Source organism: Trachurus japonicus, chromosome 13, assembly GCF_045865225.1.
Source record: "Trachurus japonicus isolate A0001 chromosome 13, Traja_1.0".
Classification (NCBI taxonomy): domain Eukaryota; kingdom Metazoa; phylum Chordata; class Actinopteri; order Carangiformes; family Carangidae; genus Trachurus; species Trachurus japonicus.
In genome coordinates, this window is record NC_140919.1 from 28,114,457 (window position 1) to 28,141,052 (window position 26,596).

Here is a 26,596-nt window from a genome sequence, read left to right on the forward strand (position 1 = left end):
CTAGGTTACAGTCAACACAGGAAAATGTGTATCTTCTAGTCAACAACATGTCGTCTTTCAGACAGTGGATGTACAAAAACAACAGAGGAATAAGGCAATCACTCCTACCTGAAATGTATTATTCATGTGAGGGTTCAGGGGCATGCTGGGATTGATTCTATTTTATAAACAGTGATGTGTGCAATTGATAGCACGCCATACAAATACATTTAAAAAAATCTGATCACTTTGCTTTGGAGCACAACAACAACTATATAATTAAAATACAATTTTTTTTCCCATTTCAATCGAACATCACAGGATCATCTACCACAAGGAGCCACGCTCAGCATCTACGGCCACACCACAGTCTGTAGGTCAGTGTTACTCTGGTGCTACTGGTTTACCTGCTGTTTTTAGCCTGAGACTGACACTGCGTTGGAACAGCTGAGGCTGAGAGGAAGTATGTAACACCTTTAGTAACATACTGATAAGACTGATGAGACTAAAATAAAACAGTATAAATACAGTCAGAGCAGAAGGGATCAATGCAACTTGTATATTGAAGGTTTCAGTTGTTTACTTGAAGACTTGAAAATGCTCTTTCAGAAAATGTTTTAGCCTTTAACTCGGAGCTAAAACAAGTCACTGGTCACTGATGGTGATTCAAAGCGAAAATGGTTGCGTTGCAGTCGAATTAGATCAAAACTCAAAGTGTTGCAAAAATAATGATGAAGTTAGATACTTGGTTTCCTTTGAGCTGCTGTGGTTGTTTTACAACCAAGGAGTGAAAAGCAATTATTTTGTCAGCAGAGCAATAAAGCCATGGCCTCAAATAAATAATACGAAAAAGCAACAATATCAAAGTCAATATCAATCATTAGCGCTTGTCTGCTGCTATATACAGATACAGAATGAATATAGGTCAGGCGGTTATTGATGTTTGGGTTTCAAAGTATTTACAGCAATTACAAGTTTTTTTCTACAGTATGTTGAACAGTAATTAGTTCTTAATCATGAATGTATCATACATTAAAATAGATTAAAATGTATGTATAAAGAGTTCATTTTCTCCAGAGATTTAATGGGAATAATATTCTTATAGACGACACACACAATGTGTCATTCAGGTTTAGGCAGAAGACCTTTAGCATCCTCACACAAGATGCTAAACTGATTGTGATTGATTGTGACCTCTGAGGTTGATTCTACAGGTATTATTGTAACATAAACAGATACATAAACTACCAATATTGAGGAGAGAACTGTGTTCTTAAAAAGATAGTACAGAAGAAATTGAGGGAGAATGGTCAATATTATGGTGTCACTGTTTTAGTTATCGCAAATTTGACCGCGTCTTGTTATTATTGGCCAACACATACAGAGACGCTGATATACCGTAGGTGTCAGTTTCTATAGTGATGATACTTTGGTTGGTCTGGTGGGTTGAAAGAGTGTAAATGATTACTCACCTTGTGACCGGAGATCTGCTGATTCTCTCAGGTTCGTCTGTGACCCTCAAGAAGAAGACAACGTATCTGTTAGGAATCAATCGGCCAATCGTGTTCTCACACCGACCCCTCTTCCCCTCAACCCCCCACCCCCCACCCCCCACTTCTGGTTTTAATGCAACAATCAGCAGCACAGCTTTATCAGTCCACGTCAACGACACAGAACATGACAACTCATCCTCAAATCACAGATGGATCATCACCAGCCTACACTCACTACAACTGGATGGGTCTGAAACAACATGTCAGAGTCGCCACGGAAACAAAGGGAGACGGAGAAAACAGACGTACAGTGAGTGAACCCAGAGCAGACTGTCAGGGATCAACAGACAGCAGATACAGTGTGTGTGTGTTGCAGTGAGTGACACAAATACTGATGCAGGGAAAACCACAAATGGATGAAGTAAAACACAACAGCTCCATTCATCTGCTGATTGTTTTCTACATTGATTCATCATTTCATAATATCGGACTCACAGTGATGTTACTGAATTGTTCTGCTCTGACTGAGGGATAACTAGTTTGTGATCAAATAAGACGGACACCAGAGGAGAGGTATGGCTGATGCTAACTTCAGTTCAAACAGCCTGTTGGCCTGGTACAGTTTGACCAATGCTTGTTTCCTACTTTCACTACAACAGCTCCCACAGCACACTCATTCAGTCAGCACCGATGCTGCTAATGTTACCAACAATATGTCAATCTGGTATTTCAGCTTCATTTCTAATACTTAACACAAATCTTTTTATTTTAGCATTGGGCCGCAACATAAGAAAATGTGAAACGAGTGAAGTGTAAGTCATGAGGGATCCTCCCTTTTGTCCTGCTACGACTGGGATGCAGAAGTTTGAAGCTGATCATTGCACTTCCCTTTCATCACCACCAGAGGTGGCTGTTGCCATTTCCTGCGAGTACACTGCTGACTTTTTCCCCACCAACCTGGCAACCTGATCTCTATTCCAGGAACAGGGGGTGGCCTGGAGAGGCTAGCAGTGAGATTTCATTGACAGATTTTTTTTTCTTTTTGCTGAAAATAAAATCTACTTTAACACGGGCCTGGATCCGACTCAGGAGCTGCTACAGTGAAGTGGCTTTAATCAGATCTAATTACATTTTAAGACTACGTGTCTAGGCTTTTTCGCTGCGTCACTTCATAGCACAGGGAGAGGTCTAATGCTGCTAATCCATACAGATCATCAGAGATATGAATCAGCATTTATGAATGAATGGCAACATGATAATCATCTTGGAGGGGAATTCCTGCTGGATTAACTGAACCTTAGTCCTGACGGGAAGATTTGACTTTTAACACCATTATATTGTTGAATTTAAAAAACACAGAGGTTGGTGTATAAATGTTTAGCTAAACAATTTACATTTTGTAATCTGATCTCTTATCAATCCACACTTTAAACCTGTTGTACAGTAGTAATTATGTAAATGGTTTTTAATTGTCCCATCTAGAGCCTTCCTAGTCTGCATCCCTCAGAAACGAGGTGCCCCGTTTGGCAAGACAAGTGCCACCACACTGAAGATGGACAACTAACAGTGGGACAAATCAGCCCAGGTGTTTTGTAAATGAAGAGTAAGGAGTGACAGACTGGACAGACTCTTATGCTCCGAGCCAGAGACTGTCTATAAACTGTGCAGTGTGTGTGGCAGACTGTGAGATCTGTATGAAGGCTGAGAGCTGACGTCTGAGACAGAAGAGCAGAGAAAGAATAGAGGAAGACATGAAAGCAGAGACAAGACAGAGGGTGAGAGACAGACGGAGAAGCTAGCAGCAGTGTAACAGAACAATCGGTGTGCATCTTGAGGGAGCGCTGTGTAAGATCCCTGTTTCAGAGAAGGATAAATCCCAGTTACATAACTAATCCTGATTTAAAACAGCAGTGACGCTGGGTCAGTCAGTCAGGATGACTGGCGCAGGCTGAGATGCTTCACAAGCATCTGCTCCTGCAAAGGGCCCAGACGTACGGCAGGTACCTTTAATGTCACAAGTTTGAGGCTGAGTTAGTGGAGTTATGCCAAGTTTGTGATAAAGTCAGTTTACTACTTACTTTACTGTTCCCCATCATATCCCTGCTCTTCACCCTGTGACAACCAACCTCCAGAAAGTAATGTGTGTATACCATACTTACAAATATTAATCAAAAGGAATTGTGATACCGAATGTATTGTTTTAAGTTTTTTTTAAAGGAAAAATAAATCTCAAATGTGAATATTTGCTCCCCCCCCAATATTTCTATGATTATAACCCAAATATTTTTTGGGTTTAGACTGAAAAAAGTCATTTGAGGATGTCCCCTTGGACTCTGATGGACCATTTTGGACAATTGATAAAAATAAAAAAAAGTGACAGATTAACTGATAATGAAGTCATTATAGCTGCAGCCCTGGTAATTGTAGCGCATTAAATTATTTTATGATTATTATAATTCTTCATTGTTCTGTCTCCACATTCCCTTCAGCTAATCCTACTTCAGTCATCAATTTCCTGCCGTTCTCAGTACCACATTTCAAAACAGGCCTCACCAGAAAACCTGTCTCATCTTCTGCTTGACTCTGTCTGCACTATATAAACCCTGGTGTCTCGGGCACATATTTCTCCTTTGTTTAATGTTTTAAGCATCAATTTACTCTGATTCAACTCGAAAAACTACACATGCTTTTAAAGTTTTTAGATCACGCATTTTCTAATTAATAATTTTACATTATACACGCAAACTAAACTACAATACCACTGCTTCATTTTAACAGTGAAAGATACATTGTTTACTCTCCTCCTCTGTCTTCATCACTACTCTTCATCCTTTACCTCCGCCTGTGTCTTGTATAAAACCCCAATAAAGCCCCATCCCCCTCCCCCGAGAGCCTGCAGCCCTGCTGCAGGACTGCTGATTTGTTAACAGCATGGACAAACATGTGGTGGTGATTACATGACTCAGACGAGTACAGCTGAGCTGCAGTAAATGCACATACTCAAGGGAACACACACAAACAGACACACATCTTCACAGAGCGGTTTGTTCTAAAAAAGTTGTGTGACTCCAAGTCAACGTCTGTGTGGCTGCTGATGTCTACTGTAGCTACATGATGAACTAATACGGACCTGCCCCAGGCTGATTATACCTTAACGCTAACAATCACTAAAACAGGAGAAACCAACTTCTCAAAAAGAACAACAAAACAAGTCCACTTCCTGTTGTTCCAGAAAACAAACTCTGTTTGTGATGGACTTTGTTGGAAGCAGGTGATGGTGCTGTGCCACCTACAGCCTCTAATGAGTGCTACAGCATGAAGCCCAGCCAGCAGAGACACAAGTCGTCCAGACACACACAGACACACAGACACACACAGACACACACACAGACACAGACACACACACACACACACACACACACACACACACACACACACACACACACACACACACACACACACACACACACTCACACACACAACACACACACACACACACACACACACACACACACACACACACACACACACAACACACACACACACACATTCTTGTACTTGCTGCATAGTGAGGACCGAGTGAATTTCCTGCAAAGTTAGGACCCGGCAATTTCAAGACCTCATGTCAACACAGGAAACATATGTCTGAACACTAGGGGGAACCAACAAACTATACATTCGTTCAGATTGTGGGAAAAACAAAGTTTCTGGAAAAAAGTTTTTTAACCCAATCAAGTGAGGACCGATTTGAACTTTTCACCTTGCGCTCTGATTGGCTGCTGTTGATGGGCCATTAATTAGCAGAGGCCCCAGCTTCTGCTTCTCCAGCAGCTCTCAACAACTCTGTTACTGCTCTGCCTTTCTGATGAAGGCTGACCCTAACACCTGAACATATTTTCACAGTTCCAACAAGTGCATTCTCAAAAAACCCTCATATACATTTTGTGTACATATTCATAAATATGAATAAAAATATAATGAGTGTATTTTTTTTATATTTTTTTTTCCCACATTCAGTCTTGATCATAAAATAATCTCCATCATCATAAACAGGATTTTAACCCTTCAAATGACAGATGGAAATTCCCTAAAATCAAAGGTGACAAGATGTGTGCATATTGCTCTCTCAGGATAACAAAACTTTTCTTCTTAAAATAAGATTTATCTTGTTATCATGAGGAAACAGAACACACTTGGCCAGCGATGGCCGGCGATGGCCGCAATGACGGCGGGGTAGCTATCCATGGCTACTTAACCAAAAGTCTTGAACTATCAAACAAACAAGTGAACTATGGACTATGGAAGCTTGAAATGGCCAAATATGAAGTTATGACGTGAACCATATGTTGCGGTGTGTAAAAAAAAAAAAAAAAAGGCAGTTGATTCGGTGGAAACCCTGCTTACAAAACTGGCAATCAAAGATGATGTGGAAATTAAATTGGAATGAGCACACAGAGCTATCGCCCCAGAATTTAAAGTTTTATTTTGATGAACACTTTCACTGCGGTGAAGTGACTTCATGGTCTCTTTGACATATAAAGAGCATCAGAGTTTCACATAACTCAAGGGGACACCTAATTAAAAAATTCAGATTAAATTTATGTCAATATTGATTTAACCTCTTGATTTATTTATTGAGGAAATGAACAAATGAGTGGAGAAACATATTAAAATTGTACAATTCAGTCAGGCAACTCCAAAATTAGAAAATTAATAACAATGAGCAGGCAACAGGCTCTGTCTCAGATATTCATTCCCTGAATAATGATCTACTTTGACAGACATTACAGGAATGAAAGCAGGGCCTCGCAGGAAATCATAGAGACAGAGCCCACAGGTGGATGCTGGGGAGGTGGTGGGTTTGCAAAACCTCATGGGTAGTGAGGGGCAACAGCAGTAACATGAAGAAGCAGTAAGGGTCCCAGCAGGGCAGCAGCAGTGTCGCAGCAGCATAGCCAAGACTGACTGTTATCTGTCTTAACTAGCTTTGCATCATATTGATTTTAATAAATATGAAAAAATAACATGAATTAACTCTGTAGCTACAGACTTTCCAGATCTCAGTCTGTTATTATCTCTTGGAGACTGTGGACCCACTTGTAGTGCTCCACCACCATAACACGAGCTACATGATATGATAAACCTCTGATTAAAGTTAATTCCGGTATCTGTAACTTTCTCTGATGTTCTTTTGTGACATACTGTTTGAGTTCACTATTCTGTCTGTCTGATATACTTTCAGCAAAAGTCTCAAATAGAATTCCCAGAGTAAATAAAATTTTGTGTTATTGAGGAGGAAAATCTTGAGGGGATAGTTATCTGTCCTGTACAGTTCTCCATAAACTGTAAAGATGATCTGTATATTGATTTTCCTCCTCCTTGCACTCTAAGCATATAACTCTTAGAATCTAAGAAAATTAGACCTCAGCCATCTCTCTAGCTGAACCGTTCTTCAGGAGCTGTATTAGGATGGTAAATTTGAATCAGATGGAGGAAGAAAATGCATCAATACTTTACATTTCCTGAAAAATTTCCAAAATCAAAAATTTCATAGTCCTTTGAATTAATATGATCCCTCCATCATTGTTTTTATATAATTGAAATTGCAGTCTTTTAAATTTCTCCATCTGTCTCTTTAACAGGTGAGAGGCAGCCAGTGTCACTCAGCCGGTGAACTCTTCACCTTGCACAGAGTGCTCTGGCTGCTGAGTTGATGGGTCGTTAATTAGCAGAGCCCCAGTCCTGCTTCTGCTTCTCCAGCACCTCACTAAAACCCTGTTAACCCCTTTCAGTATTTTGCCTTACTGAAGACGTTTGACCATAAAACACAAACATATTTTCACACAATTCCTTTAAACTGGATAAAGTCTAAATAAAAAAAAAGTGCATCACTTTTTATGCCTTTAGATATATTTTCTTTTTCACATTAAGGGCTCTAATTTCGTAGCTCTCTCCCAGTCTCTGTCGTGTTTAGGCACACTTTGCAATTTTCGTCCACCACGCACCCTACTGCAAATCCTCCTCTTTCCCACCTCCGTCCCTCCAACCAGCGCAAGTGGGAAATAGAGAAGGCGTGAGAGGGTTTAGAACAGCTGATTCAAATCTACACCAAATAATTTCACTAACGCTTTAAGATTAGGAGGCAGACATTTGAGTTTGTGTATCAGAAGTGAGGCCCATCAACTGTGTGGAGTTCCGTGCGACCCTCAGACGTGTCAAAGGTCACCGTGTGTTTGTCGTTCTTGTTCCTCTCAAGGACACACAACATACACACTGTCCCATCGGACTCCTTGGTTTGTGTTTCAAGACGAGTCAAGTGCAGCAGACCCCTGGCACCTATTATGTGGCCGATCCCCACCATGGCGACTGTCGTCTGTCTTTTTTTTTTTAAGTAGCCTATATACAGTATTTTTGGCTTTTCATACCCTTTATTTGATAGGACAGTTTCAGAGTGTGAAAGGAAATGGGAGAGCAGAGAGGGGGGAATGACATACAGGAAAAGGGCCGTAATGTTCACTGTTGACTTTAAATCATGTTGTTTGTGCTGTGAAAACTAATGAAAGCTCAAGTCCCATTGTCATGGGCATGATGTGCATGTAAAAAAATGTGTAAAAATGCTCTGCTATGACTATTTTTTGATAAAAAAAAGTTGTTTAAAATAAATCTCCAAAGACACTAACAACACGTCCATATTTCTCCCTCATTGAAAAAATTCACATCTTATTAATATGCATGATTTGCTTGGTCAGGGTTGCTAGGTAACGGCGGTGCGCGCAGTGTTGCCAACTGGCGACTTTCCAAACCCTCTTGGCGACATCTTTTGTAAAAAGCGACTAGCGACAAATCTAGTGACTTTTTCCAGAGATATTACAAAAGTTTCAGGACCTGAAATCACGTTATTACAGCTGTATTCAACGAGCAGCGGCGCTGCCGCGAGCACATTGGCTGCCCCCCCCCCCCCACCCCGCGTCAATGCGTCAGGGGCAAGGAAGACAGACAGGTGATTTGAAAACACGAAGCTCACGTCAGGTTTCAAGTGCAAGCTTGGTTTCCTCTGGGGAGTCTTTGTATTAAAATGCAAATTTGAATGTAAAACCGAAAAGTGAATGAAGTTAAAGACAGAGAAAGAAAATGGATCACAGGATTCGAACCCAAGTCTACAGATTATAAGTCGCGACATTACCACATTGCCACCGCTGCCACACATAATTTTGTGGTGCATCCAGCTGTTATGTAGGAAGTGAAGTGCCGCTATCGCGGTGAATTACTACAACAAACAGCGCATGAGCTCCTGAGCCGCCGCTTGCTGTGAATTATAAAGTTCTTTAGGTGCTCGCATCCAGAGGCCACGCCCACAGTCTCGGAGCTACTGGTAACAGGCTGGTATCCACCGTCCTTAAACCGCTCCCTCACCGAGCACAGAGCAACGTCGCCGTCATCGCTGTTTAACGTACGTTACTCCAGCTTTACACCCTGTGGGTAATTTATATAATGAGATGGGGGGGAAATCAACGGGATTGGTTGCTATAGTTTCGTGACGCACGAAAACGGACTCCAATTTGAAAAATTGAATTCAGTTTTTTTCAGACTCTGGTACTAAAACTGCATTTTCAAGTCTAAAATGCTCAGTTATTGCGTGGATTAGCAATTTTGCTCCTGAAATGCCTTGTAGCAGAGCCCATACACTAAATTGACATGTTAATTATTTTAAAAAGACGATTTTTGGTTTAGGGAATCTTTAAGTATTTATATTATATTAATAAATAAAGAATATAGTACTCAACTAGGTAATGATTGAAAAAAGATAAAATATCAAATTTTCCTTGCCACATATTTATGGCCATGTCATGTCTTTGTATCAGCCAAAACTATTAAAATGAATAATCATTATAAAACCGTGAATTATCAACATTTTCCTGAAGTCAGACCACTTCACATATTAAAACAGATATCAGCGATCCGGTGGTTTTGTCTAATGCTGCGTTCCAGGCTTTTGAAACCGTAAGTTTACAGCTTTGTACGACTTTGTAGCGTTCCAACCCCGTAGCTCGTGTTTTTACCGTCCTGTTGCTGTGAAAGTCACTATAACGGCCACTCGTAACATCCGACCCGTGAACTCGTACCAGATCGAACTGGTATGACTTCACAGGAAGAAAAACACAAGTTACGAGTTTCCTTGAACGCACCATGTGTTAGCAGCCCCCGCCCTCGTCAGGCATCTATTTGGTCCTCGTCCCTACGTCACCACATTCATGCGCATCCCTTGGCTGCACACACAGCCCTTCATGCAGTTCTCTCTCCTCATTGGATAACACTTGTATCCTACTAGGAAAGTTTTCTCCTGGTTTACAGCAGAGCAGAGTGACGGAGAGACCAAACACTCTATGGAAGTGATGCTGACAGAAAATAGGACTATTTAGGACTTATATTAACAAAAACATTCACCTGATATCTGCTTTAAAAGGCGACTGGAAGATAGGCCTAACTATAATGAGCCATAACTGCCCTCTTTAAAAAAAAAAGTCATTAGTTTCCGCATGCAGCAGTAGAGTCATGGATGACATGAGGATGGCTTCTGGTCCACAGCCTCTGATGTAGAGGGGAAACTGTATGGTAACAAACAGTGGTCCTCTCATTGTTGCTCATCTGTTGTGATGGCACGCCATACATTGTAAAAGTAAGGAAATGCCTCACCACCACTGTGCTTTAATTTATGATAATGAAAAAAAAAAGACATTTTAATTGTTTTTCTTTTCCCCCAGATGTAGACCACATAGACCAGTAGTGCTCATGCAAGAAGATGATTTGTCCAAAAAGACAGTATTTAATCTAGTACCTATTACTAGTTGCCTCTGTATGGTGATTTTGGATATGGACCTGGTCCAACGTGGTCTACGTGTCAAACAGAAAAATGTTTCTTACTGAACTATAAAACTAGAAAAAAAGCTTTCACTATTTCGGAACATGAATGGTCTAGACGTGGAAAAAGAAAAACAGCAAAATGTCTCTTTATTGCATTTTCATAAATAGAATAAAGGTTTTATATAACTAAAATTGGTAGTCTCCAGCTCTGTCATGATCTAGTAATGTAACTAATGATCTGTCTTGTCTAAGTAGAGTAGTTTTGGATCTGGACCATGTAAAAATGAAGTCTAAACGACAATAAAAGTTTCACAAATATGACAGTGGGTTTTGGACAGCACTTAGCCTTAATTTGCTTATTATTATTATAATTATTATTATTATTAATAATAATAATAATAATAATAACATTTTAAATGTTAATCCTTTTAAATTTAAACAAATCACATGAAAAATATTGTCATAGCAACAAATTCAATATATTATCCATTGAATTAATTAAAACAATTTTTCAAAAATCACATGGCCATGCAAAACAAAACAAACATGATTTCTAGTAATGTCTTAGTACAGCAGCAGGAGATTAGTCCTATATGCCTAAGCGTTTGGTGAATATTTGGGTGCAGTACCAAATTTCACCAGTAGGCGGAGCAGAGAGCAAAAAGTGTGTGAAATTCTGGCGAAAAATTCTTAACTTACTATCAAACTGAGGACCCTCTGTGAAAAACAGAGGGGAGCTTATTTATAGCATTTAGAGCTAATTTAAAGCTTGACAAAGTGAGGACCGGCCAAAATGTCCTCACATCCCAAAAGTGTCCTCACAGTGTTGGTTAAAAACTCTCGCCGGTCCTCACAATGTAGTATGTACAAGAACACACACACACACACACACACACACACACACACACACACACACACACACACACACACACACACACATTCAGGCAAGCAACTGCTGGTCAGAGGTCTAGTAACACAAACATGATGTTTAGAGATAAGGCTGCTCTAGAGGAAGAAACAAACTGTGTAAATTCAGCGACACTTATATAGACTTTTCTTTCTTTTTTTTTTTTAGTAAGAATTAAAATGAGTCTAAATCAGATGCATGCTTTCAACTCAGGGCTTCAGACTACCCCTAAATGGGGGCTTTTTGCCCCAAAATTTGAGTGTGTGCAAGTAAATTTGTCATCTACTTGCGCATGTGCAACCAGTAAATTTGCTGGGGGTTTTTTTAACATGGGTAAAATGTAGAAGGGGTGACTGAAAATATCTGGTACCTGTCATTCCAGGTGACAGGCCATTGTGTGTGAGGATCATGAATGTAAAGGAAATGTGAATATTTGCTTCGCAAGTCGATTTACGAGTCAGTCAGGGGCCACTATGCTCCTGGTAAAAAAAGTTAGTCTGGAGAACCTGTTTGGACTTCTCAGGATCCTGAATGTAAGTCTTATCAAAATACTACACCAACTACAAATAAAACTACCGGACATAGAATAACTTTCCACCATTAGAAGACTCTTAATTACACCGACATAACCCGTTCAACCTACATGGGTAACTGTGATTGGACTGATTTGAGGCCATATTGGAATTCGTAACAACTCTGTATCAATATGATAAAGTGAACTGTATCTTCTTCACTGGATTATCCAGAATCAGGTTTGTCTATCTATAAACAGTTTCTAAATTTAACCTCCAGGAAACTGAAATCTACTGTGATAGAAAACTGCATCTATTAATATGGTGATCATGGTTTTCTAAGTCTGAGTCTCTTCTTAATGGAACATATATCTACAGAAGAACATCCTTTGACTTGACTCTGTGTGTCCAGAGAAACAAAGTTTTCCACTTCATTGCTCAGTTTTCCTGAGGCCAGAAACCTGCAGGCTGAATTAAACTCAACCACTGATTAAATTCCTGCCTGTAAAGTAGCTTCACCTCGGATACATGTTTGTATAACTAAACCTGCCACAGACACGGTGGAGGGGATGACAGTGCACTGGCAGGCAGGCAGAGAGACAGACAGACAGACAGAAGCAGCCAGAAAACATGGGAAAGGAAGACTTACTAACTGTTTTTGTCCCCTGTGGGAGTGTGCAGCCCGACATGGACTTGTTTGAGCTCTGACGTTTAGTAGGGTCAAGAGTGACCCTAGGAGCAGAGAGAGGAAGAAGAAAAGGAGATGAAGAGAGTATGGGAGGAATGGAAAAAAAGGAAAAATAACAGCAGAGAGTCAGACATTGAATGAAAGAGAAGTGAGGAGGGGGAGGGGGGCACAACATAGAGATGACAGACAGACAGTGAGAAGCACGGGGAGAAGGCAGAGAAGTACAAATCAAACTGTGTGTACTGTAGTCGAGGAGAGAGAAGGGGAAAACGACTGGCAGGTGACTGGCAAGGAAAAGCAAAACTCGTTAAACTCGAACCAAACAATCAAACAAACAAACAGATAAAGCAACAATAAGCAGCCAAGAAGAACTGACTGTGAAAGACAAAGAGTGAGTCCGCCTGATCAGCAGACCTGGGTCCAATAGGTTCGTCAGAGTAGTGACTCATAACTGGATCTGAACAATACTAATACTACCTAAACTAAACTAAACAAACTGTCCTGCAGCATAGATGATGACGGGTGACTGGTTAAGAGAGAGGGACATTAGAGGTGGCCATATTTGTTGCCTTTAAATACTATTAGAATAAAAGGGGGACAAGATGGAAAAACATACCTAAATCTGAGCCTAAAAACCAACCAGCAGCATCACTAGTTTGTATCAGAAGGACACAATATACAGTGGAGAAAATAAGTATTTGATCCCCTGGTGATTTTGTAAGTTTTAACAATAAAAAAATCCAGAAATATTATCATCATATTAAGGTTATAAATTAATTTACATTTGATTAAGTGAAATATGGGCAAAAAACATCAGGGGATCAAATACTTATTTTCCCCACTGTAAGTACGTTTAGTGGTTTTGTTTTCTAATCTTTAAAAAGGGCTTCGAATGCGTCTTACATTGTTATTTACTATTTCAAAAGAGCCTTTATCCTCCCAGGAGGAAGGCGCAGAGAGATTTTCAAAGGCAAATGCTGTAGGATGCAGGTGGTAATGGGAGGAAATCCTACAGCTGTTGGCAGGTGTGGGACTGGAGAAAAAACAAACACACGCACACAAGATGTCTAATTTAAGTCAGAAAAACAAACGGTGAGAAAAACGTTTGAACTCTGAACTATTAGACCCAGGTCTGAGACTCAGAAGGACGAGGCCTGACGCCCTCTGAGAAGCTGTATTATTAGAGAAGGAAGGCTGGTAGGTTAGTACTTGTTAAAGGAGAGACGGTGAGAGGCAGCAAGGTTAGCTAAATGACCTTCATGTACACGTTTACAGCAAAAGAGCTACACTGTCCAGTTACAAGCCTTTAAACATACAGTCTGCTGTCACGTCACCACACTGGGATGATTTATTTCTTAGAACAACACATTGACTCTCTTCCTGTTCCTACTTATGTCCCCTCTAGGAGAAACAAATCTAATTTATTTTTGTTCTTAACAGTTGAGGCCATATACAAACTTCCCACTTCTCACTCTCCCAGCTTCTCCCCTTACCTGCGGGTCAACTTGGAGGTGAGTTTGCTCAGCAGGTTGCTCGTGGCCCGGGTCCTGGCATGGGGCAACGGGCTGGCATCGTGGGACGGTGTCGGGGAAGCCGGGGGAGCGTGGGATGGAGGCCGACGGTCTCTGATCTGCCCTCCGTGGAAAGTGCTCCTCACCGTGGAGCCTCTGGAGAGGCGGGAGGAGGGCGTGGAGGACGAAGAGGAGGCACCGGAGGCACCGGCGATGCTGTGGGTGGAGGGCGAGGCGGGGGGAAGGCGGTGGGATAAGGTACTGGAGGGAGGAAAAGGAAAATCAAGAGATAATAGTTGGTAAAAAATCATTTCAATTGGTAAATGCTGCCTAAGAATCACATATGCATAAAATTATAGACAATTCTGCCTTAAATATATCCTGTTACATAATCCACTGCTGATTCATTATGCCTCATTATCCCTTAATGATGGATGACAGGATTGTTGACCCAATAACTCGTCTGTGCTACATGAGTCAGCAAAGATGATTCAGATTTTTTTTGTCAGTTTTAGACGTACAAATGATTTCTGTTGTCTTTTCACTTCCACACTTATTTTACAGTTCTGACAGATCTGACAGAACACGGCGGATAATTGTGTCTTGATTTTATGATTACAATGGCATTGAAATCCCTATTATTATTTAGTCTTAAAACTAGTTTATTTTATTATTTTTTCCAGGCAGCATAAACACCTTACAGACAGGAAATGTCAGAACCATAATTTCTCTTCCAATATTAGAAAACCTTAGTCAAAATGCTCTCTCTCTCTCTCATCTACAGTATCTACATGCCCCCTACCTCTCATCCCATTTTGTTCTCTTTATCCAACACTCATACTTTGTGACACCTCCGCACACACGCACACGTGTGCACACACACGCACACACACCTCTCCACCCCTGACTCTCTGGCTGGCTGGTGGCCCGAGGCTCCTTTTCATAACGCTCCAGATAACACCCACACACAGGGTTCAAGTGGGGCAGAACCATTAGATGGGTTAAGTTGAAGTGCAGCCGTTGCAGAGCAAAATCATTTAATGTCATTGTGATCTAGCTGCAGTAGGTAGAGACGACCACAGAGTGGTAGAAGGGCTTCGATGTTAAATGGTGGAGAGAGGATCAGAGAGTGAAACGGTTTCAGAGTGGGAAAGAAAAGTATGGAAACAGTGAGACAAACTAAAGATGTCACAGTGTTTTTCCTCATCCCTGCATGATGATGGTCAAATTATACATGTCACTGTAACCTGAATGGCTGGGTTAAGATGATGGGAAGTGATTTGTGATCAAATCAACCAAAGCTAAAGATGGATATACGTATTCCTGAATATCTACAGTATCTACCTTGAAATGAGGAGACGTATCTTTCTGTGTCTTGTATACACAGTATGTGTGTGTGTTGGTACACTGCATGTTTTACACAAACAACATGTGTTGAACCAGAGTGTGTGTGTGTGTGTGTGTGTGTCATCAACCACTCTGGCATGGCATCACATTGACAAGGCCTCTGAGGCAAGTGGAGGTTACACTGGCACAATGCCAGTCCTCACTTCATCCTGCTGCTCACTACTGCTAAGCCCCCCCCCCCCCCCCGACCTCACCCCGCCCATCTCTTCCTCCTTTTCTACTTTCTCTTTTCCTCATCCCATCATCACTCTCTGGTTATAGCTGCCACTTTCTCTTTCCCCTCTATCCCTGCATCCCTCAGCACCACCTGTTAAATCAGAAAATGGAGCTGCAGCAGAGAACAATGGCTCATTGTAATGGCTGAATCAATGTAAAAGTGTTGGGTGTGTCTCTGCTCACAGGAGAGCCAAACCAGAAAAAAAAAAGAGTGAATCCAAACGGTATCATCAACACTAGTCTGGTGATATTTCTTGTGCAGTTAATTTACTTAATATGATTTGTACAAAACCTCATACGTGTTTTTCTTTGTTGCCTTTCCATGAAGTCTTATATTTAACCCCCCCCCCCCACCCATCCATCCACACACATACACACACACACACAATCTGTAGAGGGACATTTTATCGGAGGTCACACAGACAGTCCCCTCTGGCTTTTCCTTCGAGAGGCGACAAAATACAGAGTGAATAAGAGAGAGGGATGGAAAATGGGCCAGCTAGGATGAAAGTGAGAAAGTGACCAAAGGAAGAGAGGAAGGGAGGGAGAGAGAGAGAAAGAGGGAGAGGGAGGAGATAGTGCTCACCATGCTCTGGGAATGACAAGCAGACAACCATCTGTCACAACAACAGACAGTGTGTAGCTGGTACATAAACACACAGAGAGATGAACCCACTCATGCACAGTTTAAGCCCTTTATCCCCCCTTGAAGAGACAAACTGTATGTGAGACAAACACCCTGTGTCAGACACTCTCTCTGTGCAGTGAAGATGGAGAACAAGTGTGGAGCTCGTCTTTATAAACCAACCAACCAAACCTCTACTGCCAGTGTTTACTATGAATATGAATATGAATACATCTCTCACATCTTTCACATTGTCCAGCTCTGCTGTTGTTTTTACACTGACATTTAACAGCCAACACAACCAACCAGTTAATTAATAGCCTGTGTTTTCATATAATACAATCTGCTGATGCTTTTTTACTGAGCAATTACAATTTCTCTAACCTAAAACTAATTCAGATTTCTATTCACACAGTCCACAAGTAAAGTGAAACATGATCTTCTGGTGTATAGAGACTTTCAGCACAAACTATGACGATGATGATGCTCCAACTTCTGATCATGCTAATAAACATACATGTGTGCTCCATATGTCATATTATATACAGTGACAAGATTAACAATGACACAGACAGACACTGATTCTCCTCTCACCTGTTTTCCTTTCCATTTTGCAGCAGTGGATGTCTGTCAGTGCTGGACCGGTCTGTGCATACATACGTGTTCCTTCGAGTCATGGCACTAGCAGGGATGTTGTTCTGGGGGAAAGAACCAGAAATCTTACTGCTGGTGATGAATCAATTACGTAAATGGTAAATGTTTTTTTATCATGATATCTTCAAATTCAGGAAAGATGTTCAGGATGCCTTCATGTGCCTTACAATTTGTTTGTCAGGATTTGAAAACAGACACTTCTCTGCCTTGGCTGTTTGACCTCAGATGGTCGGCAGCAGAACGTATAAGAGTTAATCTCAGGTTAATCAGGCTTCTGTCTTCACAGTGTCAACTCCCACTCCCTCTCCTCCTAAACTTAATTTAACTGAACAACCATAATCTCCATACACCCCCTCCCCCTTGCTGGATGAATCTACAGTTTGTTATTCAGCTGTAGCTTTGTGAATGTTGTACTGTTGAGCTTTTCTCTAATCTGTGGAGGATGTGAATGTTTGCAGTCTCTATAACATCTGTGTCAGTGTGGCCTCCATGTGCTGTAATCTGAGGAAATGGGATTAGGAGGACTGTGAGGATTCTGCCATCTGCACATGTTGTATTGATAAAGGACTCAATGCGACAGATTGGTTACACTGGATGATTCATCGCGCCCACAGAACACTCACTGTGGTGGAGTTGACCTCCTTGCGTCGGTCAGGTATCTCAGACTTATTTGGGTTGTGAGCGGAGCTGACCATGGGACTGGAGGGGGTCGGGATGCTACGGGAGCCGACGGTATTGGTGCTCGGCTTGCGGATGGACAGCCTTTCCTCTTTAAGCCCCGCCCCTTCGCCTACACCACTGGGACTCCTTTTGGGGTGCGTTGACCCTGGAACCGCTGGACCACCTGAGACACGGGAGAGGAGCCGTCAAAACAATCCCATCAAGCTAAACCCGAGGATGTGGCTAATCTCTGTAATCTGCCTTACAGAAGTCAGAGTGTCTTCTCTGGCGGTGGTATGTCGAGGCACTGCGCTGCGCCTTGTGGCCAGAGGAGGAAGCAGGAGCACCGGAGGAGGAGGAGGAGGAGGTGGAGTGTTTGCTGGTTCCGTTGGTGATGGCGCTGGGACGGACTCGAGCTAGACTCAGGCTGCTGCCGGACCGAGACTCATTGCCATCATTCTGAGATACGGTCGCACAAACACAAGACAGAAATTTTCAAAAATGACAGGATGAATCGAGAAAAGCAAAAGTTCTGTTGTTTACTAAACCATTTAGTCCTGAACAGAACCAGGTTTCCAGATCCTGGATTAATTAAAGTCATGAGAGTTCAACACACTGCAATTTAAGAAAACACATGCGGCCTGGTCCAAAGACTTGAACTCTGAAATATCAGCAGAACTTTGGGAGGAGGCACTGTCTCGTGTCCATTGTTGTTCTATTAACTCACGTTACAGGTTAATTCAGTACAAGGTGCTGCACAGGTTGCATTATTCCAAAACAAAGCTAAATCGTATTTTTCCATCTGTGTCCCCTGTATGTGATAAGTGTGATATTGCTGAGGGCTCACTAGCGCATCTTTTCTGGTTCTGTCCTAAGTCGCACAATTTTTGGTCAGCTATATTCGAACATTTGTCAAAAGCCTACTCTAGAGCCATTCAGCCTAACCATGAGCTGGCTATCCTTGGATGCTCGGCTGAGACTTCTGATCTTCTGCATGACACTCAGGTGGCTCTGCACCTAGGGATGGTGGTGGCCAAGAAACTTATTCTCTTAACTTGGAAGTCTACCACTCCTCCCACCTTTGCTCACTGGCTCAGCGAGATGTTATCGGTTATTCAAATGGAAAGACTGCGCCTGCACAAACCCAATGAACAGAACAGATTCGAGAGAATTTGGGGACCCTTCCTGACCCAATGTCAGGTGTGATACCCGACTTAAACTTTCACATGGTACTTGCTTTACTTTAACAACTGCAACTATGTTTTTCTTTCTGTAAGACTATTTATGTAAAAGGTACATTTACAAATGTCTGGCAGCCCCTTTTTTCTTTTTCTTTTCTTCTGTTTTCTTTTATGTGTTACTGTTCCTTTAATGTGTTATGTTTTGTACAGTTTTGTAAAGTTAAAAACTGTAAATAAAGTATTAAAAAAAAAAGAAAACACATGCAAACAGACAAAAAACATCAAATCTTCATCTTCAGTATTAATGACATCACATTTCATCACACCTGCACACAGTACATCCATGCAAGTGTGTCAGTTTCATCACTTTTTTGTGTCTCCTGGAAACACTTCCTTTATTTAATTGATAAGGATGTTTGCTTAAGCTGCGATGGATTGAACTCTCAGGGCCACCATATATTTCAGACTGGTGAAACAGATCTCACAAATCTCACAAACCTATAAATGAGTATTTCTGCCGTTAAAGAAAGTCTTTAGTGCTGTACAACTGTTAAAACTAAAACCACACCCATATAATTGAGCTACTTTCCACAATGACATAAGGAGAAAACAAACAAACCAACATTTACCTCACTCTTACGTCCCAGCAGGAGGTATGTGGCGGTGACCTCGTTGTATTTCAGACTGACCAGAGAGTCCCTGATCTCGTCTCTGGCGAAGCCCATTCCAACCATCACATCTGCAATGAGACCAATCAAATTAGAGGCAGTCATTCCACAATTTCCACAGAGTCACGAGTGACGCAGGAAACACACACAGGTCGACCTTCTGTGGAGTTATGAAAGGTTTGACCTTGATGTGAACCTTTAGCTATTGATCCGTGTGCAGGGCCTGAATTTCACACCTGCCAAGAAAGAGCTCGATGGCAGCACCACCTGCCTGGAGCAACACGTAGGTTCAGTTCAGCCCCTCTAGTTGTTAAACGATGACATCCTGAAGGACATTATTCATGTAAACAAAACTTTGAGTGATACAAAACGCCAGAATGCTGACTCTGGTATAAGCTTTTCCTGAGGGGCTGAACAAAACCAGATGTTCCCAGTTATCCCTCACTGAATTTAACTGTTATTATAAGATGCAACACAACCCAGCAGTGGTCAGTGTTTTTTATGATCATAAATAACTTACTCATACAAGGTGTGTTTCTTACCAATGCGACCGGTGTCATTGTAGTCCTCCACTGGCTCTGTGTGGGGCTTCAGCTCATCACCATCATAGCCGACATTGATCCACTTATCTTTCATTATTTGCTGAAGAAGAAATAGAAGGAGAGACACTGTGACAAATGCAGTACATACAGCAATTCTTATTTAAACAGTAATACAGTATCTCCAAGTGTAACCTTCATTCTTTGGCAGTGGTACCATCAACATTTTACTTCCTGTCCATGTAAAGTGGTTCTCCTTTTAATGTATTTATTAACTATTGTAAAAATCTCAACAACAAATCAATGTGTGGACCTTTGTTCAACTGTTTCCTTCTACAGATACAATCACCTACAGACATGAGACATGAATTAGACATTTTCTCTTTATCTGCTGTACTCAGCAGAGTGTATTGTACGGCTAAATATTTAATGGTGTGTAAAGGTGTTGTCATGTTGTTGTTGTTATGTTTCCTGCTCACCTCCAGCGAGCAGCGCTTGGCAGGGTTGAGAACCAGGAAGCGGCGCAGGATTCCCTCACAGTCTGTGGACATGTAGAAGGGCACGCGGTACTTCCCCCTTAAAACACGCTCCCGCAGCTCCTGAACACAACACACAGTCATACGCCATGAGCTTCAGCTTGAGCCACGCTGTCGTTACATTATAATTACTAAATTCTATGCAATACTGCAAGACACGATTGTGTGGTTATAAAAGTGATAAGATGCAGATTATATGCTAATTTAAATCCTGACTTTACAATGACATTTACATAAAAACCCAACCTGAGCAATTCTGTTTTTATCGTCTTCTTTGCTAATCTTGTTATCGTTATACTGATTTTGAACATACTAAACGACCATGAGACTAAAAGACTAATTACAATCACTTTTGTGACACATACAGGAGTTTAAACAGTTTTAAATAGATATAATGATTTATTTTTCACATTCGGCCTGACATGACACTGAAGCGGTCCTGCCTGCCCGTCACCCACCTTCAGGTTCTGTCCATCAAAGGGCAACGACCCGCTGACCAGAGTGTACAGGATGACACCCAGGCTCCAGATGTCCACCTCTGGCCCGTCGTACTTCTTCCCCTGGAAAAGCTCCGGGGCAGCGTAGGGCGGAGAACCGCAGAACGTGTCCAGTTTACTGCCCGCAGTGAACTCATTACTGAAGCCAAAGTCGGCTATTTTGATGTTCGAGTCTGCGTCTAGTAGCAAGTTCTCCGCCTGCAGAAAAACAACAGAGGCGGTGAAATCCATCAAAATACAGGAAAACTATAACCACAGGCTGTAAGTGAAAAGATGCTGAAAACGACTGTTATTTTCATATTTGCTACTTAAAGCTGGAGCCTGTAATTTCTCTCACTGCTTTCATACAGGAAGTATAAGACGTGTTTTCTACTGCAATGGCTGATTTGAATAAGAAGCAGCTCTCGGTTTTAACTTCATTTCAGTCACCACTTGGTACTACAAACAGATATCAGCTTTAAAGTAAATGTCTGTTACAATCCTATTTATTCATATGTGTAGAAGTCATATGGGCAGCCAGACATACAGTAAGCGTCACAGATATCTGTTTATCTAACGAGGGTATCTGGAAGCTTTTCATTCTCTCTCTCATTACACTGTGTAATCACCTTCAAGTCTCGGTGAACAATGTTCTTCTGATGACAGTAGTGCACCGCTGACACAATCTGAGGAGAAAGAAAGAGGAACAGATGTCAGACAAGGGAAGATAAGTACATTTAAGGTTTGTGCTTACATCATGTGAACGGCAGCTGAACAGGGAGCTCCATTCACAGACGCCTCTCCTCCTGTACCAGCATTACAAATAAAAGGCAGATGAGTGGATTTCTTGCTGGGCGATCGCACCGACCATTTGTTTTATTTGGTCTGAACCACAGTGGAAAAGTTTACTGAATTTCTGTGCTGGTCTGTTTTAGGTGCATACGGCCCAGTTACAAGCAAAGCTGTGACTAAACAACGAGCCACATGAACTCTTACACAGCTCAGACTTCAGCTCCTATAACTTTTATTGAGTGTGATGATTCATCTATCAATTTAAACTCTTCTTATTCAGCCCACAGTTTGATTAGTGCTGCTCAGCATCCAAGTTAACTTTATTCATACTTTGTTTTCAACCCTAATATGACTACAGATTTTCTTGATACCTATATGACCTGATGCTCAAAGTAGAGGCTGTTGGTCTGTTGGTCTGTCTGGCTCAAAGGGACAAACAAACAGACATGAGGGCTTTACTGACCTGTCTGAACTTGGCTCTGGCTTCTTTCTCCTTCATTCTGCCGTGAGCCACGAGGTAGTCGAACACTTCGCCTGGGGGGAAAAGGGTTGAAGACTTGCTGTTCAGACAGGCATGGAATTTGTTTACAAGTCTGATGTTCCATATAACAATTTATCTTCCATCTGTATGAAAAATCTGTATAAAATAAAGTCTCATACACATCTCTTTTCATGCATTACGAGAGCAAATGTAGAAACGATGTAAAGCATGGAAACAGTATGTGAAGTTTGTGTATATTGTCATGTGATTTAAAGGTAGACTCCTCAAATGCCTGTTTTTCATGGTTTAATATTAATTTTCAGCTGACAGCTTGTGTCACATGTATCGTATGTCACACTTAAATCAGATTTCAGAAGATCTGGAAAAGGAAACTATTTCCATCTTGCAAATATTTTGTGTGCAAACTTTCAATAAATATTTTAAACGTTTGTGTTTGTGTGTATGTGCATTCCAGACAACATTTGGCTCTGGAGATCCTAGGAGGTAAAAGAGAGCAGCATGTCGGCTGGTGAGCTGTTACCTCCTTATTAGGCACTGAGCTTAAGTTCACACAACATACAGAGAGAGCAGCAGAGAGAGATCATGAGATCAGGATGAGTGCATGGGAAACATGTCAACAATGTCAACCAGCGAGATGAACAGAAGAACAGAAAAAAAGACAGGAGAGAAAATACTGGAGCAATTAAGAAAAGTGACTATAGATCTCACTAATGAGAATGAACATGACGGAACTGAACCCAGTTCATCTCTACAGGATCTGTAGTCGGTCAAAATAAAGAATCGAGTTGGCAGCATTCAATACTTGATGTCACTCACCTCCACTAGCGTACTCCATAACCAGGTAAAGAGTCTTGTCCGTTTCAATCACCTCAAACAAGTGGACTGTAACACAGAGGGAGAGATCTTAGCATGGAAACACACACACACAGTATACATACATACAGTACATAGCCACCACATCAAACACACCCATGATTACTCTCTTGTGTAACTCACCTATGTTGGGATGGTTGAGAGTTTTCATGATGCGTACCTCTCGAAACAGCTGAGAAAAAAAAAGAATTAAATTAAAGTATTCCATCATTCTTGTCTTAATTGTGATATTACATATGGATCTATGCAGGTAAGTTGCTTGAAATACTCATACATATCTTTAAATTTCAAAGGATAATAATGATTAAAGAATAAAACAGTGCTACACCACATTTAAAGGAAATATTTATGACTTGGAAATATGTCAGAAGCATAAACATAAACGGCAGCATTATCTTCGCTTCATGTGGTTACAGATTTTCCTGTGAGCTTTTGGGAATATGAGATCTAATAAAATGCATTTATGTGAATTAAAAATACATCCGAGTCTGTTTTTAAGCTCTTTCCTTTTGTGCTGAGCTCGAGTTCCTCCCAGCTTCATCTCCACTCATTCATCAGATGCATCACTCAGTGGATTCACACAGCTGGTATATAGACCTCCGTCCTTTTCATCCATTTCATCCTTCCACCCCCCCAAACACACACTCATCTCTGCAACCACCTCTGGACCACCCAGGGGAGTGTCTCGCTGGTGCTCGGCTGACAGCAGGGCCTCCTCCCCTGGGTGTGCTTCCCCTTCCACCCGCCTCCACAGGCCCCCACCCCATCCATCACCCAGCTCCAGACTGCTGCCTCATCCTGCTACTCCGACCGACGGTGTCTCTCCCTGTTTGTCTAATTAAAGTAATGTATTTGTCTGTGAACTCCATTTTAAAAGCCTACAGATGGAGAGTGGAGGGGCCAGATGTGTTGCTGTGAAATATGCTGACGGTGGCTCTCAAGGTGTTTCTTAACACCAGATACAAATTAAAGCAAGCTGAGGTGTATTTTTGAGAGGGAATTGAAATCTCAGATCAGTTTTACCTGAATCTTCAAAACCTTTAATGCACGTGTTTTGAAAAGTCTGCGACAAGCCTCCGAAACACAAGCAATCAGCCCATCCATCCATCATTAGTTGTTTTGGTTTGGTTATTAGTGACAAAGTGTGACATTCTGAACCCAGAGGGGAAATGCCACTTCACTAGGAAGGGTGTGTATGTGTACTGCATTATATAAGAAGCTAAATATACGTGTGTGACAAAGGCCATGTGTGTGTGTCAGCAGGAAACTTAAACAGAAATAGAGTGTGAGGCACATTAACAATGTGCAGGAGATGAGGGGCACAGACAGGGGACAATGAGAAAGTCAGAAATCAAGGAAGAGGGAGGGGTGGGGGCAGTGAAAATAAATGTGTGTTAGTATTTGTTTTGTTTTAGCCGCGTTGATGTCATTTACTCGCTCTGGAAAACACAGCAGCAGAGCCGACTTCTTTCATTTATTAATAAATTACGCACAAATGAAAAAAGTGGAAACAGAGAAGAGACGCAGAGTAGAGAAGAATAGAAAAGGAGGAATGCAGCGATGCCTTCATTCTTGCTGCCGACACTCGGCTGCCCTGGGCAACACACTCCTCCCTTATCGCGCTCTCTATTTGTGCCTGTGTTCCTCTGCAGCTCGACGAGGAGCTGACTGATCGCCGCATCACCGCCGTACTGTCTGAAGGCTCATCAGTGGGACCATCATCCATACATAAGTCAGTGATCATTACATAAACTGACAATAATAGATAAAAGGAACAGATATTGAACATATTTTGAAATGTATATATTTGCTGTCTTGTCTTGCAGACGTAGATGAGGCAATCACGCTCACGCAAAGCTGCAGCTTGGCACAAACACACACAGGGTAAACAGTTAACCCGGCTTGTACGCCTTTGTGTTAAGCCAAGCAAACCGCCTCCTCACAGCAGCTTCATGTTAATTGCACAGACACCAGACTGGTATCAGTCTTCTCATCTTACTCTCTGGTCGACAGCGAGTGTTATTTCCCACAAAGTCAATACTCTATATCAACACTAAATATGCTAATACTAAAAGGAACAAAATAAAGCATGCATGCATGCAAAGAGGAAGGAGGAAGGAATGTCTAGTGCATGATCCCACTCCCCCTATAATTAACATATTGTTTTTATCTTCATTTATTCTATTCATCCAGGCAGCTACATCCGTCCTGCTTCACATTCATATCGATTCAGATTCATCATGTTTCTGACTTGACAGCTGCCGAGCGCCCCACGTGTTCAAGGAATCTGCTTTCTCAGAGTGAACTAAGAACACTTCCACAATGACATAACGCCTGCATCGCCCGAGGCCCTGTGTGTGTTTTCACAGATATGATCAGAGACGGATTCCTCATATGCAATTGACCCCAAGGGAAAAACACCAGTTTTGGTTCGCCTCCGCAAAACAGATGTCCTCCCACACATAACCTCGCCATACTGCACGCACAAAGTAAAGTTTTATTCCAAGATGAGAATCTGAGCGCTTTAAAATACACAGAGATACAGATGAAGGTCTGTTTTTTTTTGTATTGTTTCATATCATTGTAAAATTGTGTCTGGGATGTTGGTCAGATAAAACACGCCAATTAAAGACCTCACCGTGGACTTGACTTGATTAACTGACAGGTTAATCGCTAATGAAAATAATTATTAGTAATGATCTATTAATGTTAAGGAAATGAACTCCTCTGAGGAAAAGAGAGAGAGAAGCACCGCTGCTGTGATTTGACATCCAGTCTGTAATTTAAAATAGATTTTAAAAAACCCTGGTGTGGATTAATATGAAGATCAATGCTGCCTCCACACATACAGTGTGAAGCACCCTGGTTGTTAATGTGTTATAATCATTAGTTTCTTTTCTTCATCTCCATTACTTTTCCTGCCCCGTGTGTTAAGAACAGGAAGCCACATCATCATAAACAGACTCACGGAGGCCCACTGGGAGTGTGTGTAATTGAATTAAGTGCATGGTGCATCAGCTGTTCATCTAAGCTTTAAGAAGAATTATCTGCTAAGCCTCTCCTCCCTCACCTCTCTCTCTCTCCTACACACCCGTTACCCTCTCTCTCTCTCTCTCTCTCCCTCAGACTCGTTCAGCCTTCTCTCTCTCCCACACATTTTCACTCCTTCTTCCTGCTGACTTGGTCCACTCTGTCACCGCTGCTCACTGGGACAGTATTTAGGAATAAAAGTAACAACTGGGGATTGTTTCCTAAACAGAGTGAGGCTAAAAGGAGACGCCGAAGAACCAGAAAGTTCAGAAGCTGGACAGGAAACTGTTGAGTCACTGGGATCATCATGCTTATCTAATGTTAATGTTTCTTATTGAAATGGAAGACGCATTTTGAAGATGACAAATCAGTAGTGTTGTGGTCATGACCACCGGGTCAAGACCAAGACTTTGAGGGGTCCAGACCGAATGAAGACCAAGACCAAAGGGGGGCCGAGACCAGGTCCAAGACTGAGACCAAACCGA

The 26,596-nt window shown here is 41.7% G+C and overlaps 1 protein-coding gene across 6 annotated transcripts in view; it reads right to left on the bottom strand.

Moving 5' to 3' along the window:
* Positions 1-26,596, bottom strand: part of mark4b (MAP/microtubule affinity-regulating kinase 4b) — a 64,771-nt gene that overhangs the window by 4,081 nt on the left and 34,094 nt on the right. For 2 of the 6 annotated variants that reach the window (XM_085795737.1, XM_085795736.1), the window contains exons 4-17: positions 23,205-23,253; positions 23,025-23,090; positions 22,170-22,240; positions 21,544-21,600; positions 20,897-21,133; positions 20,382-20,501; positions 19,906-20,005; positions 19,325-19,434; positions 17,781-17,973; positions 17,478-17,698; positions 16,795-16,898; positions 13,935-14,213; positions 12,403-12,485; positions 1,452-1,488 (exon numbers count right to left, since the gene is read on the bottom strand). In XM_085795737.1, coding sequence (XP_085651863.1) covers positions 1,452-1,488; positions 12,403-12,485; positions 13,935-14,213; positions 16,795-16,898; positions 17,478-17,698; positions 17,781-17,973; positions 19,325-19,434; positions 19,906-20,005; positions 20,382-20,501; positions 20,897-21,133; positions 21,544-21,600; positions 22,170-22,240; positions 23,025-23,090; positions 23,205-23,253 — 1,727 coding nt within the window. Of the gene's footprint in view, positions 1-386; positions 433-1,451; positions 1,497-12,402; positions 12,486-13,934; positions 14,214-16,794; positions 16,899-17,477; positions 17,699-17,780; positions 17,974-19,324; positions 19,435-19,905; positions 20,006-20,381; positions 20,502-20,896; positions 21,134-21,543; positions 21,601-22,169; positions 22,241-23,024; positions 23,091-23,204; positions 23,254-26,596 lie in introns of all 6 variants that reach the window. The other 4 variants (XM_085795741.1, XM_085795739.1, XM_085795738.1 and 1 more) reach the window with 4 other exon arrangements.